At 40.7% G+C, this 22,156-nt stretch overlaps 1 protein-coding gene across 1 annotated transcript in view; it reads right to left on the minus strand.

Moving 5' to 3' along the window:
- Nucleotides 1-22,156, minus strand: part of mdga2a (MAM domain containing glycosylphosphatidylinositol anchor 2a) — a 570,544-nt gene that overhangs the window by 181,288 nt on the left and 367,100 nt on the right. The window contains exon 10 of the mRNA XM_048600082.1: nucleotides 9,110-9,258. Coding sequence (XP_048456039.1) covers nucleotides 9,110-9,258 — 149 coding nt within the window. The remainder of the gene's footprint in view (nucleotides 1-9,109; nucleotides 9,259-22,156) is intronic.

Consider the following 22,156-nt stretch of genomic DNA (forward strand, 5'->3'; position numbering starts at 1 on the left):
AATTATTAAGTTTTTCCTTTGGTACAGCAAATCTTAACTCCCTGCCCAACAATTATGAAACATGGCATGATTATATTGTCAGGGTCTGAAACATATTTCTCTTCTTGAATATGTTTGGACCTCCCAAATCCCTGCCTATTTTCCTTAAGCGTTAAATCTGAATTAGATTTCTGTCCCTGCCACAGCACTGAAACAGCTCTTACCAAAGCCATAAATGGCGTCCTTTGTGGTTGTGATTAAGCTATGTCTTCACCATTGTTACTGGGCTGGATTTTTATTCTGCATAGATCCAGGCCCTTGCCCTGCTTGACCAGCTTTAGATGCACCCTCTGTAATTTTCAATGCTCCAGGCATCTAAAGGCTTAGGATCTCACTCCCCATCCAAGCAGTGACAGCAGGCAGAAAGTCTCCTGGTGCCAGAGGGCCAATCATTTGCAATGAATGATCCTACTATGGCCTCATCCCGCACTGACTGATGTCAGGCAGCAATGTGGAAGCTCATGTCTAGGGGTCCACACAAACTGTCCTCCTCAAAGCCATGTTGACTATCCCTAATCAGTCCTTGCCTTTCTAAATACATGCAAATCCTATCCCTCAGAATCCCCTCTAATAACTCACCCACCACTGACGTAAGGCTGATCCGTCTATAGATTCCTGGATTTTCGTTACCACCTTTCTTAAATAATGGCATCACATTAGTCAATCTCCAGTCTTCCAGCACCTCACCCATGGCTGTCAATGATACAAATATCTCAGCAGGGGCCCAGCAATCACTTCCCTAGCTTCCCAAAAAGTTCTGGGATACACCTGATCAGGTCCCCAGGATTTATCAACCTTTATTGTGTTTTAAGATGTCCACCACATCCTCCTCAAAATATGGACACTTTTCAAGATATCACTATTTATTTGTCCAAGTTCTCTAGCTTCCATATTTCCCACAATAAATCCTGATGCAAAATATGCATTTAGTACCTCACCCATCTCCTACAATTTCACACATAAATGGCTTTATCGATCTTTAAGGGGCCCTATTTACTCTTTTGCCCTTAATGTATTTTCAGAATCTATTGGGATTCTCCTTAACCCTATTTGCCAAAGCTCTCTCATGTCCCCTTTTTGCCCTCCTGATTTCCCTCTTGAATGCCCTTATATTCCTTGAGGGATCTCAGCTGTCTATACCTGTCATATGCCTCCCTCTTTTTCTTGACCAGAGCCTCAGTTTCTCTAGCCATCCAGCATTCCATACAACTCCCAGCCTTGCCCTTCACACTAACAGAAACATGCTTCCTCTGGACTCTCGTTATCTCATTTTTGAAGGTCTTCCACTTTTCAACTGTCCCTTTACCTGTGAATAGCCTCTCCCAATCAACTTTTGAAATTGCTTGCCTACTACCGCCAAAATTGGCTTAACTCCAATTTAGAACTTTAACTTTTATACCAGGATGATCCTTTTCCATAATTGCTTTAAAACTAATAGAATTATGATCGCTGGCCCCAAATTGCTCCCCAATTGACACCTCAGTCATCTGTCCTGCCTTATTTCCCAAGAGAAGGTCAGGTTTTGCTCCCTCTCTACATCCATGTGCTGAATAATAAAATTTTCTTGTCCACACTTAACAAATTTCTCTCTATCCAAGCCCTTAATTCTATGACAGTCCTAGTCTATCTTTGGAAATTTAAAATCCCCTTCCTTTACAACCCTAAAATTCTAACAGATATCTGAGATGTCCATACAAATTTGCTTATCAATTTCCTGCAGACTTTTTGGGGGGCGCCGAGAGGACAATCCCAATACGATGATCATTCCTTTGTTATTTCTCAGTTCCACCTAAATAACTTCACTGGACATACTCCCAGGGTTATCCTCCCTAAGTACAGCTATAATGTTATCCCTAACCAAAATCACCACTCCCCCTCCTCTTTTGCCCCACTTTCTATCCTTCCTATAGCATCTATACCCTGGAACATGAAGCTGCCAGCCCTGTTCATCCCTGAGACATATTTCTGTAATTGCTATAATATCCCAGTCCCATGATCCCAACCATGCCCTGAGTTCATCTGCCTTGCCTATCAGTCCTCTTGCATTGAAATAGATGCTGCTTAATCTTATCAGTCTTAACTCATTCTCTTGCCTGCCTTGACTGTTTGACTTGCACCTCTTCTTAACTGTACCAGCCACAGACTTATCTCTTTTCTCACTATCTCTTTGGGTCCCAGCCACCCACTTATTAGTTTAAAGCCTCCTGAGCAGCACTAGCAAATCTTCCCGCCAGAATATTGGGCTCCATTCCATTCAGGTGAAACCCGTCTTTATTATACAGGTCACTTCTACCCCAGAAGAGAATCCAATGATCCAAAAGTACAAATCCCTGTCACCTGCACCAGCTTCTCATCTACACATTCATATGCTCAAATCCGCCTCTTCCTACTTTCACTAGCACCTGGCACCGGGAACAATCCAGATATTGCTAGCCTCGAAGATCTACCTTTTAAATTCCTCCCTAATTTCCTACTTTCTCTCTTCAGAACCTCATCCCTTTATTTTGCTATGTCATTAGTTCCAATGAGTACAATGACCTCCTGCTGGTCCCTCTCCCCTTTGAGAATATTCTGCACCCTCTCTGAGATATTCTTGATCCTGGCACCAGGGAGGCAACACACCATTCTGATGTCTTGCTGTTGGCCGCAAAAACATCTGTCTGTGCCTCTGACTAGAGAGTCCCCTATCACAATCGATCACTCGGAACCTGATGCACCCCTCATTACATTAGAGTGAGTCTCAGTACCAGAAACCTGACTGTAAGTGCTACATTCCCCTGAGAGCCTATCACCCCTAAATTTTCCAAACCAGCATACTTGTCTGAGATGGGGATAGCCACAGGAGACTCCTCCATTACATGTCTACCCCTCCGATCTTTCCTAGCAGTAACCCATCTACCTGACTGCATCTAAAAACCAAAAGAACTGCGGATGCTGTAAATCAGGAATAAAAACAAAGTTGCTGGAAAAGCTCAGCAGGTCTGGCAGCATCTGTGGAGAGAAAACAGAGTTAACGTTTCGGGTCCGGTGACCCTTCCTCAGAACTACCTGACTCTGCTGTTTTTCTACCCTCCTGCAACTGCTAAACATCACTCTCCCAGTTCTTGTCAATTCCTCATTGTTTCTAGCTGCTGCACCAACTGATCCATGTGATCAACTCCATTTGTAGTCCAGTGCAGCTAGCCCTCTTTCCTTTATAATTCCCATGACAATGGGAATTCCTCCCTCTCAAACTGAATGCTAACTTCCACCATGTTATGGTTATTGTTTCCGAGAGGATCTTTTACTCTTACATCATTTATTAAACATGCCTCATCGCATATCACAAGATCTAAAATAGCTTAATCCCTGGTTGGATCCATGAAATTTTTTGGGAAAACATTCTTGAATACACTGTATTAATTTTTCCTCTGTCAATCAGACTCTCCCAATCCACATGAAGATTAAAATCATCCACGATTAAGACACTGCTATTTTTACATGCCCTCATTACCTCGTGATTTATTCTCTATCTCATTGTATAGCTACCGCTGGGGAGCTTATAGATTACTCCCATCAATGACTTTGTCACTTTTCCAATTCAATGTTTAGTATGAACATGAATTTATTAGTGTATAGAGCATAACCCTGGGTCAAAAAGATAACACTTCCAAATTACTGTTCTGGAAACTAGGAAAAGTTTTGTGATTTAATTTGATAATTTTGATAGCAGGATTGTCATGGGAATTGCAAGCCAAAGAATTAAGTAGGAGAGCCACTTCTCCAAGTTTCAAATTGGCATATAAGTCTTTTGTTAAGCCCAGTTAGGCAGTGAAATCTTCTCATTATGAATGACATGTTGCAAATCACTATCGCTCTGCTGCAATGGTGTTCCATAAACAAACGTTGTTGTTGCTGGTCTGAAGTTGTTTGATGTCTCATTCATTTTCTCTGTCCAGCACCAAAACACTGCTCAGTGTGTTGCTGTAGCTGAAACATTTATACGCAATTTATAATAAAGCATGCAAGAAGATTGGTTATTGTATCCATTGACGCATGCAACTGGCCTATTAGCATTTTTAGGCTATCACTGGAACCATTCCTGCATAAATAGTTTAAATTTGTCAGTTAGAGTCAGCTCAATTGCACTATTGGAATTACCAAATAGTTTTAACACTGCATCACATTTCTAGATAACTATGTTCAGAAAATTGTATTTGTGTCAATTGCAATTAAGTGGCACAAAGAACAATCGAAAGCCACAGGAAGAAAATGTCCCTGAAAGTGTCTCATCCATTAAACAAGAATCTTTATTAAACTGTTTGTAATTATGAGCACATGTAAGCAGAAAAACACTGAAATGTAAGACAGCTATTGTACTGCTATCACTTTTAACTCTTTCTAGTTAACAGCAACAGCAACTTGTAATTAAATGCAGCATCTTTAGCATAGTAAAACTTCCCAGGAGCACGATCAGGCAAAACCTAATACCAAGCCACATAGAGACTTTAAGAGAGATGACCAAAAGCTTTGTCAAAGAGGTTGGTTTAAAGGAGTGACTTAAAGTTGCAGCAAGGGATGAAAAGGCGGAGAGAGAAGATTCTGGAAATAAATGCTTGAACACTGCGTCAAGCCCTTGTCCCCTGGGTAATCCAAGATGGAGGACGGGAAAAACGTTGTGGCTGTAAGATCTGCTCCTTTTTGGAGGTATTTTCAGTGGTGGAGCTGATTTCCTTGAATTCTAGGAGCAGTAATTACTGTCTTATAGCTGTTGCACTGTTTTGGAACTTCGGGAAAAAATTATCAAAACAACGGCACTTTAAAAAGGGAGACAAAGGCAGTGGAAAGTGAATCAACAGAGAAAGAATTCTACACTGCTGTCTGACATTGGTTCAGTCATTTTTGAAGCATTGCGTGCAATTCTGGTCTCCCTGCTACAGGAAGGATGTTGTGAAACTAGAAAGGGTTCAGAAAAGATTTGCAAGAATGTTGCCAGGGTTGGAGGGTTTGACCTATAGGAAGAGGTTGAATGGGCTGGGGCTATTTTCCTGCAGCATTGGAGGCTGAGGTGTGATCTTATAGAGGCTTATAAATCATGAGGAGCATGGATAGGATAAATAGGCGAGGTCTTTTCCCAGGTTGGGGGAGTCCAAAACTAGCGGGCATGGGTTTGAGGTGAGAGGGGAAAGATTTAAAAGGGACCTAAGGGGCAACTTCTTCATGCAGAGGGTGGTCCCTGCATGGAATGAGCTGCCAGAGGAAGTGTTGGAGGTGGGTACGATTACAACATTTAAAAGACATCTTGATGAGATATGAATAGGAAGGGTTCAGAGGGATATGGGCCAAATGCTGGCAAATGGGACTAGATTTATATAGGATATCTGGTCAGCATGGACCAGTTCAACTGAAGGGTCTGTTTCCATGCCGTATAGCTCTATGACTCTATTGTGCCTTCGATGTCGAAGGCCTATGGCTACAGCAATAGAGTGCAAATCCATGCACAAATCTCTGATATTCTGAGATTCTGAGAAGACTCTGATATTCTGCTGGATGTCCTGTTTCTCTAAGGTAGTCACCAACTTGACCATGGCGCCAGCCAGATGTATACATGCCAGAGCCTGCACTGTGCAAATACCACTAATGTGGTCCTCCATCCTTCAGTCCTGTTTATTAATGCTTTCTGACAAATTGGCCTGATATTCTTGTGCCTGTCTGTGCATTTAAACAAAGTCATTAATGGCCTACACCATGGGATCATTTTCTGCCTGGGGCTGAGTAGGCACATCATCTGTCGTAGTCCTCAGAGGTTCAGAGACGTAGGCCTTCTTCCTCAACCAGCTGTGGAAACATGCCAGGGATATTCTCACCAGATTGTGCTTCTGAGCCTAATCTAAAAAGCAAACCCGCCAAGGTGACCTGAGCTGGTGGACAGCCTGCATCAAAGTCTTGACATTGCACCTCTGAGGGTACAGTTGCTTCCTCCTCAGAGGTAGAGGTGGAGCTGAGGGTCTCCAGCGCTGCATCTTCCTGCTGGCCCTTCATTAGGTGTCACCAGTGGCAGCGCGGGCAAAGAGAGGGAATGAGTTGTCTAAGTGGGATAAAGCTTGTGCAGGATAAGAATGAATTAACCTGGGTAAGAATGGGAGATTAGCATAGCTCAGCGCCATGAAGCTTAGCTGAACGGTTGCCCTTGAGGTCTCCACATCCTCATGACAGCAGCTGTGCCCTTCTCCAACCAACTTGAGGTATTTTTTCCTGATGTCTGCTATTCCCTCACGAGTCTTGAACTTGCTGGCCTGGTTATGGGCCAACTTTTCCTGCCATAAGATAAAGTAAGGGATTGAGCTTTGAAGTCATGGAAGAGCAATTAGTAGCGATGCAGGAGCAAGGAGGTGGTAAAATGTTCCCAGTGAGTGATTAGCAAGCACAGAGTGCAGAAAGGGTTAGTACTTTGGAAGCATGAGGTGAGCGAGAACCACTGAGAGGATATACTGTTTCAATAATGAAAGTGTAGTCTGTGAGCCCCGGTGACAGACATGTGCAGTGGCAGAGTTAGTGTGAGTAGTACCCCTATGAGTGTGAGGTCGCAGAAAGCAGGTGGTGACACTTACCGTTGTGGAGCGCAGAAAATCATTGAACCTCTTCCTGCACTGCAATGTGTTCTGTTTAACATGGACACGGCACTATCACTGCCTGTGATTTGTGCTTTCCACTTGTTTCGAACTAGTGATGTGTCCTCCTTCGCCAGTCAGCAGGATAAGGTGCTGCCCATCCTGTCCACGACCACATCCAGGTCTCTGTGGGTGAAGTGCGGAGCTGCTTTGTCTTTCTGGGCTAGGTGCTCATTGAGAATGGTGGATTACCACAACGTGAGAGACGGGTCCTGGCTGGCAGTGTCTGTTGTGGGTGCAGCTGGGCTTCAAACATGGTACAAGCACCTTCAGTAATGGAAGGTCCCAGCAGTGGCCAGCACTTCTACCTTTCCGCCAGGTGATTCCACGTGAAAGGCAATGTGGAGTCCGGATGCATAACTAACAAGGGTGGCAGGCAGAAAACTGCACGAGTAAAGTGACTCCAAGCCATGGCAGATTGGGCATCATGAATCTTATTCAACAAAGCATTTTAACTCAAAATGAGGGAAAAGAGCTCACTTCCCTAGATCATCAAAGTAATTCGTAATGAGTGAAGTAGTCATGCAGCACCATTAAAGTAACATAGCAAACATAGGTACCAATTTGTGCACAGTCAACTCCCTATTCTCAGTTATAATGGAAGTGACCAGATGATTTGGTTTTAATGAGATTGGGTCAGGTATAAATGTTACGTCAGATTCCCTGGGTTTAAAGTTTTTGAGAAGATTTGTAGCTCAGGTTGTGGATGAGGTTGTAAACTTCCTCGTTGAGCCGATGTGTTTGGTTGCAGACGTTTCATCACCCTGCTAGGTAACATCATCAGTGCGCCTCCAGTGAAGCGTTGATGTTCTGTCCCATTTATTATTTATATGCCTCGGTTTGCTGGGGTGGTTGGTATCACATCCGGTTTTGTTCTTCAGTGGCTTGTATATTGGGTCCAGTTCAATGTGTTTTTTTACATACTGACAAAGAAAGACATGAATTCGACTGGGACAACACATCCATTATAACACAAGATAAACAGAGACATGTCAGGGAATTCCTGGAGGCCAGGCATTCCAACCGGAACTCCATCAACAAACACATTGAACAGGACCCGATACACAAACCACTGAAAGATAGAACCGGAAGTGATGCCAACCACCCCAGCAAACTGAGGCATATAAATAACAAGCAGGACAGAACACTAATGCTTCACCGGAGGTGCACTGACGATGTTGCCTAGCAGCGTGACAAAATGTCTGCAAGCAAACACACCGGCTCGGCGAGCAAGTGTGCAGATTCCCTGGGATTTTTTCAAGTAGTGCCTTGGATCTTACAACCACCCTAGAACCTTAAGATATTTTTAGATATTAAGACTTTATTAAGATATTGAACCTGAGTCATCTAAACCAAAGGTACGGACAGTAGCACTGTACCACAACAGCCCCACATTTCTCACTCTACATATTTTCTAATCAACCTGCTCCAAGATAGTACACATCTCTGGAGCAGGTTGGACTTGATCCTTGGTCTGTTGGTCTATGATAGGACCTTGCTATCACTACACCACCAGAGGGTTATCCTCCATCCTCACACTACACTCCAACTCTACTTGGAAGTGGTTTTGTACTGTAGGCTTCTGTTCACAGGGAACTGGATTAAAATTATCTAACTGCATTTTAGTGCAAACATTTAACTAGCTGAGAGAAATAATTGCTCATTAATTGTTTAATATTTATGGTGTTAGACATGAAGGCAAGCCAAAAGGTTACAAGAAAGAACCCAATACACTATGAAATTCTGTGAAGAAATTAAGCTCACATACCAGTCTCCCTTTGACTAAATGTATTCATTTTCTACAAAATTACTTTATTGCAATTTTCATTAGAGCAGGATCTATTCATTTGTGTTTTACACCAAACCTTCATCTTTTTCACAGAGCTTGCATTTTGCCTGATATTTCTCAAGATGATGAAAAATAATGACAGCAAGTCTCATCCAGTGACTGAACCATGCAAAACATCAATACAAACAGCTGTAAGCAAACATCTTTTGAATATATTTACATATCTTTACTGCTTGTCATAAGTTTCAGAAGCTACCCTTAAGGAAATTTGCCACAAGCACAATTGAGACAATCATAAGAAGTGCTCCCATGTTTGAACCCATTTTTGGTGAGCTAAGAAAAGAATTATCCTGTGACTAGTTGCTGCCAACATGGTAATTCTTTTCAGTAACAATGATATTATTTATCACCGCATGAATAAAAAATCACATTTCTTCTTCACAACGTCTCCAGTGTACTGAAATAATAAATCACGCAGAGACACTGCACCTTTAAACTCACTAATCAAACCACTGTCACAGCACAACTGGTCAAATTAGTGCCCATCATTGTACCTTCAAGCAATACTCCTTGAAGAACAGCAAAATTATTTCTACGGGAGGGAGAGATAGAGGTGATTAAAATTTCATACCTGCCTGATCCCCAAACGATATGCAAGGATACGGTCAACAGCATTCGGGTTCATCTGAGTCCACTGCAACATATAGGAGTACACGCGTGCTCGGTTTTGCCAGAGTGGGTTTGGCGTATCATAATAGAATTCAGGAGGATAAGCTTTACCTGGAACACAGAACAATATTAGGGTTACTGAGATACTGAGCCATGAAGTGCACAGTGCATTAAAATAGAACAAACAGTTCATAATGTGCTTCACCCATGATAAACAATGCTAACGCACCATGAACAATAGAATATATAAGATGATACATTACAAGCAGCTTTAGAAATCAGTAATTCCAACAAGTGCCAGATGACATTAACATTGTATTGAAATTCATAAGACTCATTACGAATGGTACAATTTTTTCCACTAGGAAGTTAGTTATTGTTTTTGAGGTCACATAAAATAGAGATTATGAGAAACAGAACATTCAGAACATATAACTGAACTCCAAATAACAAAGTATGATTTCATTTATAGAAATAGATTATTAAAGACCATTTAAAAATTATTCAGTATTTGCAAAATAATCTTAGGGTATCGAAATACTGAACAAAACAAATCAAGATTTCATAGAAAATGGATTTGAAATGATGATTTCTTCAGAAGTTTATACGGTGGGACTTTGCACAGTTAGCCCTCATTTAAAGTTGCCTTGCTTAATGGTGTTTTGCTTTAAATTTGGTAAATTAATGGAGTTTATAATCTCATTAGGTATCGTTGAGATTTGTTTTAACATAACCTGATTGGTGCCTCTCCTGTTACCTGACCTTTTGCCTTTCTCCACAACCTTCAAAATGTAGCCTCTACCCCACCCCGATCTCTTTGTTTTGGTCTCTCCATACTCCCGACCTCTGTGTTTTGGTCCTTCCCCATTCCTCACCTCCATGTTTTGGTGTCTCCACATGCCTGACCTCCACATTTTGGACTCTCTGTGCTCCTGACCTCCACATTTTGGTCTCTCCACATTCCTGATCTCTGAATTGTGGACTCTCCTCCTCTCTAATCTTTGACTTGCAGCTTCTCCCTATTCTCCGGCTTCTGAGTTTCAGCATCTTTCCACTTCCTGACCTCTATGATGGGACTTTTTCTCTTTCCCCAGCTCACTCCGGAGCACTTTCCCTCTCCTGCTCTTGGGTTTCTGATCACAGCTGATATTATGGAGGTGAGAGTCCTGGGGATTCAGAAGTGCTCAGGCTTTTGTAATCCATATATTTTTAAAATAACATTCAAAGCTATTTCTGCCTTGTTGCCTTTTGCCAAAGTCACCATTCACAGCATGGGTTCAGGAGAGGGAGGCCAAGTGTGGGAACATTTAGAAATAACAAGGATTGGCAAAGCCCTGACAGTTCTGAATCATCAGGATCTGCACATCTACATTGGAATGGATTGAATCTGAGTTTTGATTGGAAATGAAAGGGAAGTGATGAGAGGATGGGCTGCAAGGGAGAAAGAGCCCACACTCTGTGGGTCTGCAGGGAGCAGGAGGTTAGGGAAGCAGGATTACTATTGAGGAGGAGGTATGGTAGGTAGCGAAATATGCTTCTCTTTTTAAACATTTTAGTTTAAAAGTTGCTTCAATTATGAATAAATTTAGAATGTAAAATAGTTCAATAGAGTTATCTGATTTTTCTTTCATTCATTTACTTTGAAGAAAAATGGGGTAGGCTGCACTATGGGAATATTATTCTCCTGTCTCATCCAGGATGTATTAGGTGCAGACAGTGAAGACCAAACTTTATCTGTGCTAGTTTCAAGGGATTATTTCCACCATTGGTCACCTGGGCTGTGACCTGATTGAGCAGATATAACACCCTTAAGAACATCTGTAAAAAGTCAGTGATACATTCCACCAAACGACTGCCCAGGTCCTGAAGTTGAAAATTATCACTTCCCATAACACAAAAAACTCTAAGGATAAGAAATAATTACAATAAAGTTAGAGCTATATCAAACATAAGTTGACAGTACAAAAAAAATTATCAATTTCAGTCTTTAGGAAGATTGAAAATACAAATACTTTCATCTCAACATGCAGATGGTTTTAAAGAGATGGGTAAAATATGTGTTCTGATCTACTGTATTATCAAATCTCCTGACTTGGACAGTGCACTTTTCATATTGTACTTAGTACCTAAAAGAATGGCCACTTAGTGTCCAAATCAGTTAGGATAGCTGCTATTATGATTAGTTTAAGAAATATGCATGAGTACAATTTGCAGGTTACCCACTGAAATTCAACTAATTCATCTAATTCACATCATTAAAGGAATGTCTAGACAAGCAAAATACAGCCACACAGTAGAGAAATATAATTGCTGTGTGACAGGCTAAACAGAAGAATGATTTCCAAGATATTAAATTACTGTACCAAGTGTTGACATGGAGGTGATGAGAATGAAGGTGTGTCATTATTAATAATTTATTTTTGAATTTGTTTTGACACTTAGATATCCTTGATATTATTTATAAGACATTTGTAGGTTTTAACGTTGAGGAATAAGAGTTAAATGAGGAAAATTTCATGAAAAACACTCCCAACTTTCATAGAATTAATTAAAACAATAACTCACTAAAACTGTTAATGAAGTTTCACTGACTGACAATACAAGTGATCTTTTCTCCACAAGATCCTGTTAGGTAGAGATTGTGCCTGGTTAGTTCCTTACCAGTTCTAAAGGAAAATCTTGAAACCTGCTCTGAAGTGATATGGACATTATATCCCTAAAAAGGAAACAGAACCTACCGGTCTTAATAAGGGCTCCTGTTTGTGGATTAACATGTGGTCAACTCTGAAGGAAGATTAGCTTGCCATTATTTGTGGCTCTTATTGAGACTATCATTAACACCTGATTTGCTAAATTCCTCCACTGTATATCAATGTGAAACTCAGGGCTCATATCCAGTATTATTTTAGACAGTTTTGTATTGTGACAAATGATGGCAATAATATTAACTATTCCCATCTGTTCAAGGTTTGGAACAATCTGGCTGGTTCCACGGCTACGTCTGTAAAGTTCAAAGACATGTTGACTGCCAAAAGTACCTTACTGCTGATATAGGTCAAATGAATTACTGATAGAAATGAGCAATAAACAGCTCGGATTGTTTTCCTATATTATCACTAATTGGCTGAGTTGTCGAGTCTAATCTCAATGCTTTAAACTAGAGATGCCACTTGGCTGTAGCCAACATTCAAAGTGACACGGCTCCTGTTGTATTACAAGACAGCAACATAAATCCTGGGACATTACAAGCGTGATCCTTCCTGGGGATGCTGATCATTTTATTGTTTAAAAGATCATTTTGACAACGTCTGTACACATTGCACCCTGTTAGCTAGTTAGAAGCGTTTTCCAGTGGATTTCCACCTCCTTTCATCTTAAATGCTTTCATAAGTAATCATCATACATTCACAGAAGAGTTATCAATGCAGAACAAATCCTAGGCATGAGATTCTCATTCACAAATTAGTCACATTCCTGAGGTACATAAATAAATGCAGCAAGTTACATGCTTCACACAGGCCACAAGAGACAACTTGTCTGGGCTTTAATTTGAGTCTGCAACCTTGACACTTTCACTGTTTTGAACCATTAATGTTCTTTAGTGATTAAAGTGACTGAATTCCCTCTTTTTACAGCTGTGGCTGGAACTACTGTTGCTCAAACATCAATCTGAAATCAAGTGCTAGTCTCAGATGTACGAGACGGTGCATTAAGTGCTAAAAGAAGTAGTTGGTGAATGAAGGGGAAATACTGGAGCTTGATTTTGAGCTATACTGGACAAGTCAGATAGTATGCTCAATTCACAACTGTTAATAGATTTTCCTTCTGGGACAAGAATTTAAAGTTAAAACCAAATTCTGGTGGACCTAATGCAGTTAGTTTTTATTGCTATCTCTCTGTAACCTTTCCTGGTAGTTTAAAGTCAATTCTGCACTCAAGAAATTAAATCACACTATCATTCAAATCAACTAAGAAACGTAGCACAGCATAACAGTAATTTACTAATATATTTATTACACAATTTGAATGAAGTGATTGAATAACTGGAATCCATATTTATTCATATATTCTGCTTAATTTTGTTTTATCATAAGCAATAAAATAGAATGGATATAAGGAGTTACATATACTTGCCACTAGTTTGTATGGATTTCAATGTACACATCAGTAAAATAAATTCCAATTAGCTCACATTTCAAGACAATCAAAAATATTCCTTACACTGTTTTGAGCTTTGTCAAAATCCTTTCAGATTTTGTTCTCAGACTGTTAATGTTTTCAGCCTGGAGAGGTTACCAGAAATGTGCCATTATAACAGCACGCAAGATAGTAAACCATATGGAAAAGGAAAACCGGGAAAATTACATCCAACTGAATTGAAAGTATGACAGGATGACTGAGATTAGTGTGAGCAAAAGGCAAATTAAGGGCAGATATCAGCAAGTCATTTTGTACATGCACATACAAACCTAATTCACCTGTACTCCTATGTTTTCATTCATTGATATGATCACTAGCTAGATCAGCATTTATTGCCCATCGCTAATTGCCTAGAGGGCAGTTAGGAGTTAATCACATTGCTGTTGGTCTGGAGTCACATGTCAGCCAGACCAGGTAAGGATGGTAGTTTGCTTCCCTAAAGGAGATTAGTGAACCAGATGGGTTTTTCCAACAATCAACAATGAATTTATGGTTATCGTTAGGCTCTTCAATCCAGAGTTTCTTTTTCTTATTATTGGATTCAAATTCCACCATCTGCCATGATGTGATTCAACCAGGTCCCCAGAACATTACCTGGGTCTCTGGATTAAAAGTCCAATGATAATACCATTAGGCCATCAATCCATGTTCTTATGATCATCCATTTCTCCTTTCTTCCATGATTTCTTTTAATTGAGATGGTGGCAAAACAACTTGGTATTTCTTCCAGTGTCACCCAGTCCTCCATGGAGGCTCATTTTATAAAAGTTGAGAGCATCCAAACCTAGTTACTTCCTTCCACCTAATAATCTCATTTAGACTTTGTAATACCAACTCTTCATATTTCTTTGGATCAATTGTAATCCTAAACTCAAGAGGCTATTTCATTATGAAAGGGAGAATGTGATCCCACAATTGGACAGCAGCTGAATGTGCTAAAATTTAATGTAGAAAATAACATAGGATCACTGGCCAGGCGCACAGTGTGGTTCATTTACACTTACTAGAAGCCACGTGTGTTCATATGCAGGGGCCTGTTCTCTGCATAAACAAGGAATATATCTAGGCATTGCGCCGTGAAATAAACAAAAGCATGGATGACAATAGGAACAAAAGACTATTAAATATTAAAGACCAGAGAGATTTGGGTGTCTTTGTACACAAACAAGTTGGCAGGTAGATAGGAAGGCAAATGATATTTTACTGCAAGGGACTAAAGCAAATCACCTGCATGTACAACATTAGAAATGATAGCAAAGATGATCACATCAAGTTGTACAAACTATTGTTGCTATATTTTTGTTGGTGCATGAAAGTGACTGGATTGTTTTTTGTATGGGATATGACATGAACATTTTTTCTGCAGTAATCTTTTTAGGAGATAAATAAGTTATCCAACTTAATGGGCTCCTTGCAGCATGTGTACTGGTTACTTTCAAAAACTCTCCATCACCATTGTAATATACTTTTATTGTACTTCAGTGAGCGATCTACTGTTGCAAAGGTCTTTCTGCAGTTTCCACCTCTAAGAAGAAGCTGGAAACCTGGAGAAACCTCAGGGGTCACACAACATTAGATTGCTAATATCCATATCACTTCACAGCTCTCCAGTTACAGTGAAAGACAGTGAAAAGAATACACTTCAGGCAGGCTTGGCTCTGATTCTGAATTAACTAACTGGATTTATTGAGAACAAATAATCAAGTAAGAGATATATGACACTGTCCTACCCTTACCCTGCTACTGACAGAATTAAACATAAAGGAGTCTATATTAGCCCATAATCAATAGCTTGTTTCAAGGCTTCTTTTCAAGTTTCATGTTTCCTAAGGTCATTGCTTTGGGCCCAGTATTAACTGTCTGTACCTCGTGAGAAGCGTCAGAGAGCTGTGAAAGAAAAACAAAAATTGGTTACGCCCTTCAATCCCATTTCCATCCTGATGTATTCCCATGTTAACTTGCTCTTCTGAGCTGGGAATAAAGGAAGGATGCAGAGATTCAGTTTTATTGGGTCCAAATATGCCATCTAATCTTCAACTTGAATCTGAGACCTGAATAGTAAAGTGTGTAAGGCAGGAGGGAATGAGAATGATTTTCTGAAGAAGGGTCTAGGCCCGAAACGTCAGCCTTCCTGTTCCTCTGCTGCTGCTTGGCCTGCTGTGTTCATCCAGCTCTACACCTTGTTATCTCAGATTCTCCAGCGTCTACAGTTCCTACTATCTCTAGGGAATGAGAATAGCTGCTCCTTCTGAGGCAACACCTGCTAACAGGTTTAAGTTAGGACAGAAGTGGCTCAGGAAAGAAGTTTGAAATGTATTTTACAAATTTCCGCATAAGTCAAGAACATCTTTCCAGGTCTCACTGAGAACACTTGCGTATCCTTTAAACAGGCTATCACACTCACCCCCAGACATTTGAAGCCATTAACTCCAGCCTCAATCCTGTTGTTTGCATCATTTAAACGATGAATTAATCATATGTTGAACACTAAAAGGAACTTTAAGATTAAAGAATATAGGACAGAACCCTGTAGGAGTCTGAGTGACATGGGCTAAGGCAAGATACATTGCAGAATTGGGCGAGAAGTATGGTTGGGTCCGGGGCCCAATTTGAAGTTGAGATAATATTGCCCCATCTTACGCTTTTCACAAGTGATATTGTGAAATGCTCAAAAGGCAGAGGCAACATACCAATTGACAGTGATTAACATTTATTAAGGTCTTTATTAACAGCACAATTCACATTCTCGTAGCAATCTTATCAAACTTGCCCAAAAAACTAGATGTTATAAAAACTCAACATGGAAACCAGAGCAGGTGTTTGGCTATATCTATTCCCACCCAGTCCCATGGACCCACATATCCTCCATGCTGAACTGTGACACATCCATGCCTATCCAACTGCTATAAGTCTCTGGAAAATAAATGAATCTTATAATGATAAGAAGATGTATAAACAAAACTTTTATAAAATCTTGTTTGCCAATTTCTACGCTGCATGATTCTGTAATCATCCAGGCTCTTTATATTATCAACAATAAAAATGGCAACTACTTAAAACGTCTTTATTTCAGGTAAATAAACATTGGACAACTAACAGAAGAGATTAACGAGTCACAGCAGTCAAGCAAGACACGTTTTCCCTGAGGTTCAGCTGTTTCACCACCCTAATAGTCTGGTGACTTCAATTCACCACTAGCTCCAAGGACTTCCATCTTAGATACTGGAGTCAAGCATTTCAGGGCAGACTCCAATGAGTGTTATAGAGATTGCAATGAGGTCAGCCAGGTGGACCTCATAGAATTGGAGTTCCCTGATCGGGGTTATTAATCTGTTTCAATCAGGGAACCCTGGCTGACAATTAAGAACAGGAATGTCAGAGGTACTGTTCCCTCTGAGAGCTGGCTCTGGGGAAGCTGGATCAGTGCCAAGGACTCTCCACATGTCAATAAAGGATGACTTGGTGATGGGATACCAGTCTCTATGGAGTTATTTCAGTAGCAATGAGGGAAAAGCACACTACTGAAGAAATTTGCAGTTATCTTTGAGTCAGGGTAAGCATTTCAGGCAGCAATCTGTTATTTGGGAAGCTTGACTTGTTTGGTTCTGCTGTCAAAGACTGGGCCCAATATGTGGAAAGAATGTGTTATTTTTTCCAGGCAAATGACACTGGGGCAGATGAAAAGCATTAAGTAATTCTGACAGCTCGTGGACCCACAACTTTTTTGATTATGAGCCTAACTTTCCCTGAGGCACCAAATATTAAAACATTTTGAGAGTTGATGGATTATGACCCCAAGCCTCCTCTAATGCTGAGATGTTATCAGCTTTATTCAGCAACTGGAGAACTAGGGTATCCATATCAGGATTTTTGATGAGGTTAAGGTGACTGGCAAGGGCATGTGACTTTGCTTTAACATTAATGAGATGCTGAGAGACTGGTATGTGAAATTAATGATGTAACCATGCAAAAGCACCCAACTGGACTTCAAACAGGCACTAAACTGATTTCATCATTGGAAAATAGGGCAAGTGAAGCATATGAGTTGCAGGGAATTCTGATGGAAGTGGACATCCTCGGTAGTCTGACTGAGCTTGGGGAACACCACTTGAGTGAATGCAATTGCATAGCTTCACTCAGGACATATCCTGAACAGAGGGACTCCAGGTCAGCCCACAGCAAAACCCCAAAACAAAGCCAAGCCTCAGCCAAACGGCTAAAATTTTCTTCAGGATCCAGGCCAGTAAATGCTTAGTTATCACAGGACACGTGACATTTGCAGAATCAAAGAATTGTTATGGTGAAGAAGGAGGCCATTTCGTCATTTCGTCTACATCGACTTACAAGAAATGCTTTGTTACAAATATGTCCCTCTGTCCTTTAGTTGACTTCTTAAAAAAATCCAGATATCCACAACACTTCAAACTCAAGTCCACAAAATTTATTAAAATGAAACCACCATAATAATATAATGATATTGTCATGTCTGAAGTGGAAAATTATAAAGGATTCTCTGTTGTACCTTTATGGATACATCCAGCTCTTCATTTTATCCGATGGTTTTGAGAATTTTAATTTTTGTTTTCATGACAGGTTTCACCAGAAGGGTGACACTGGGTTAAATTATTTCTCCTACTAGCTTTGTTGACTAATCTCTGTGAAATCTAAGTGACTAATTTCAGATCTCCTTGGGTTGATGTTTTCCATCAAAAGAATTTCACTTGCAATGCCATTGATTAGTGCAGCTTCACATATTATAGAGCTGATTTGAATATTACTGTAGTCCAAAATCTCAGCATCAATTATCTACAATTGAACTTAATTTAAAATGCAAGCACATGTCAACCATTTTAGAGTTATGCTCGTCTGAGTGATTTAAATATGTTGATATTAAGATCTCTAATCTTTGAGTCGAAACTTTAATTCCTTCCCGTCCATTCTGTAACATTTTCTCATTCTTTCAGTCTTATTTTTATACAATGCACAGCAGACTTTGCATGTGCTGTGTGTCAGGAAAGTGCACACAGTTTATCAGCTCATACTGCTGAGGTGGAAGAAGGCTGCACGGCTACTCAGAAATGTGAGAGATGACTTCCACAAAAGCACCTTCAGGATTTAAAGAGTGGAAGAAATAAAGTTGCATGGAAAATGTAGAGAAATTTTGGCCTCTGTTCGGGCCAGATGAAGTCCAAAAAGGACTCAATAAAGTCCAAAATGACAAAATGAAGCAAGTAGTAAAGTTAAAGCTCTTGCAATTCCAGTAATGACTCACAATCACTGAAAGTGTTCATCCTACAACATAATGTGCAGGTACAATATCAATCCTGAAGATGGTCAAAATTGTCTTATTCACATCACAGGACTCTGAATTGCATAGTACAATTAGCACCTGAGGCAGAATGATAAACTCCTATAGAAATGCCTCTGGACAAAATATTAACATTAAGAAGGAGGTGAACCAACAAACCCGACTTTGAGACTGTTACTGTTCCATTAATGGTGAGTTCAGCAAATGAAAAATAATGGGTTGTCTGTCTGTACCACATTACCTTTCTGAGAGAGCAGCTCTAAAAATAACTGCTGCATATCAAGAATTACTCAGCAGGTCAAGCTGCATCCATAGAGAGAAAAATAAAGTTAATGTTTCTGCTCAGTGACCAACATTATTACTGTTCATGGACCTGAAACCTCTTCAATTTTCAACAGATGCAGCCTAACATGCTGAGTATTTCCAGTAGTTACTATTTTTACTTCATATTTCTAGCATCTGCAGTACTTTGCTTGTGTTGTTGCATGTCAAGCCTGTGGTCTTACAATTACAGTAGTTTAATTTTACATGCAATTATTTAATATATACATCAATATTTATGACTTGGATGAGGAAAGTGAATGTAGTACAGCCAAGTATTCAGATGACCAAAAACAGCTGAGAAGGCAAGTGAAGAGGATGACCCAAAGAGTCTATAGACGGATATAGACCTTTGTCAGATGCAATACAATGTGAGAAGATGTGGGTTTATGCACTTTGGTAGGAAGAATAGAGGAGCTGAATAGTATTTAAAGAGAGAAAGGCTGTACAAAGTTATGGAACACAGGGAATTGGGAGTCCTCATCTATGAATCACAAAAATCTAGCATCCAAGTTCAGCGGGTAATAGGGAAGATAAATAGAATGATGGCCTTTATTTCAAAGGAATGGAGTAAAAAAAGTTGGCGGATTTGCTTAAACTGTGAAAGGCATTAGTCAGACCACAGCTGCAATGCACCCGAAATAATGCCACAGGGGCCTGTATCCCATCATTAAGTCACGCTTATTTACACATGGAGAGTCCTTTATACTGATCCAGCTCCATTAGAGCCAACTGTCAGACTGAACAGAACCTCTGACACTTCTGTTCGCATCTGTCAGCCAAGGCTCCCTGATTGGACCAGATTATCAGCACCAATCAGGGAATTCATATTCTATGAGGTCTACCTGGCCGACTTTGTCATGATCACTGCATCCACCCCACGAGTCTAAGGACATAGGTCAGTTGACCTTTCTGTAGCTCCTCCTGGGCTGTTTTAGCACTGGGTCAAATTCCTGCAACTTTGCCTCTGATGTGGGCGGCATGTAAGGCATAGTAGTTCACCGCTTGAACCCAGAGCATCTCTGAAGAAATTCATTCTCTTCTTCAGGCAGCAAAGCCATCAAGGTGGTAACATCTGCCGTGTCCATCTCAGATTCCAAGATATCTTCAACGCTTGATGGAAATGGAGAAGTCATGGGTCCCAGAACAGCCAGAAAGGCTGTGGAGGAAGCATGCACATTTTTCTCCTGCTTGCAGCTTACATATGGTCCACTTGCTTGTTCAGGGCCATCACACCTACCCAAACTTTATACATCACTGGACCTGACCTCATGTCGACCATGCCCCTTACCCATGCAGGGCCATTCCCATGGTTCCTATATGAACTTCGTCCCCTGAAGTAAACTGTCTTTCTCACTTAGCAGAGTCTTGTGTCCGACATTGGTGTTCCTGATGCTATTTCACCCTCCCCCCTCCAGATCTGGAAAGATCATGTTTAAACTGGTGCAGATTCCTCTCCCCATTAGGAACTTGGCTGGAGTTATCCCTGTAGTTGCATGACTGGTTGCCCTCCAATCAAATAGGAAGCAGGACAGTTTGGTATCTAGTGAAGCCGTAGGCTGCTTACTTAAACCTGCCTTCAAAGTTTGGACTGCTGTTTCCACCAAACCATTGGATAATGGATGGAATGGAGCTGTTCTTATATGTTGAACATGCTATTTTCGGAAAAACTCTGTTGGTAAACAATGACCCATTATCTGTGACCAACGCTTCCAGGAGTCTGTGCATTGCAAAAGATGTACGCAGTTTTTCTATCATCATTCCCGTGTTTGATGAATGAACTCTATGCATGTCCAACTACTTTGAGTGGGTGTCCACAATCAGTAAGAACATTGAGCCCATGAAAGGACCTGCATAGTAAACGTGTAACTGAGTCCAGAGTTCACTTGGCTGTTCCCATGAATGTGTTGGGAGTTGCTGATGGTAAATGTTGTCCTTGTTAGCACTCTGGCCACTGCCCCACCAACACAGCTATGTCTGCATCCAATCCTGGCCACCAGATATAACTTCTTGCCAACATCTTCATTTTGGAAACCCCTGAATGACCCTCTTGGAGTTGAGTCAGTATCTTGCTGAGGCCTTTGCTCAGAACAATTACAGTTGCTCCCATAATAATATGCCATCTTCTACTTTAGGGGGAGGTGATGGCCCAGTGGTATCATTGCTGGACTGTTAATCCAGAGACCCAGATAATGTTCTGGGGACCCAGGTTCGAATCCCACTATGGCAGATGGTGGAATTTGAATTCAATAAAATATCTGGAATTAAGAATCTAATGATGACCATGAATCCATTGTTGATTGTTGGGAAAATCCATCTGGTTCAATAATGTCCTTTAGGGAAGGAAACTACCATCCTCACCTGGCCTGGCCTACATGTGATTCCAGACCCATAGCAATGTGGTTCACTCTGAACTACCCTCTGGGCAATTAGGAATGGGCAATAAATTCTGCCTAGCCAGCGATGCCCACGTCCTATCAATGAATAAAAAAAACTGAGAACTGGCCTCTCTTAGTCCAAAAAGATTTCAATTCTGGTTTTGACGACCCTTTGGATTCTCCCATCACCACTAGCCATTTCAGTTTTGCCAGGACCGGATCTTTCTGTGTCCAAAGTCTGATATTGTCAGCTGTGACTGGAAGCATGTCTGGAAAATTTAAAACCATTACGGACTCTTCCAGTGATGGTACCTCTGGTGATGTATCTGCCAGCAGGAGGCAGCTTAATGCATCTGAATTTGTTACTTGTCCTCGCAGATGGTGTTCCAACTTGTAATTATATGCACATACTATTAGATCCCATTGCTGAATTTAGGGTGGCACTGCCTTGTCCTCTTTAAGTAGACATAACAAGGGTTTGTGGTCCATTATTATTACAAATTTACATCTGTAAAGGTAGTGGTAGAACCTCCGTACTCCAAATATGACTGCTAAATCTTCCTTCTTTATCTAGGCATATTTATGCTCTGTATTAGTCAAAGAACTGGATGCATATGTAATTGGGTATTCCTCTCCACTGGGCTATCTATGAGCTAATACTATCCCGATGCTGTATGGGGAGGTATCACATGTCAATAGCAGTTCTCACTTGGGAACATAGTGCGCCAACACTTTAGAGGACGATAGCTGTTTCCTCACTTCCCTGAAAGCTATGACTTGGCTACGTGACCATTTCCAAGGC

The sequence above is a fragment of the Rhincodon typus genome, chromosome 8 (genome assembly GCF_021869965.1).
Source record: "Rhincodon typus isolate 14 chromosome 8, sRhiTyp1.1, whole genome shotgun sequence".
In the NCBI taxonomy this organism is placed as follows: domain Eukaryota; kingdom Metazoa; phylum Chordata; class Chondrichthyes; order Orectolobiformes; family Rhincodontidae; genus Rhincodon; species Rhincodon typus.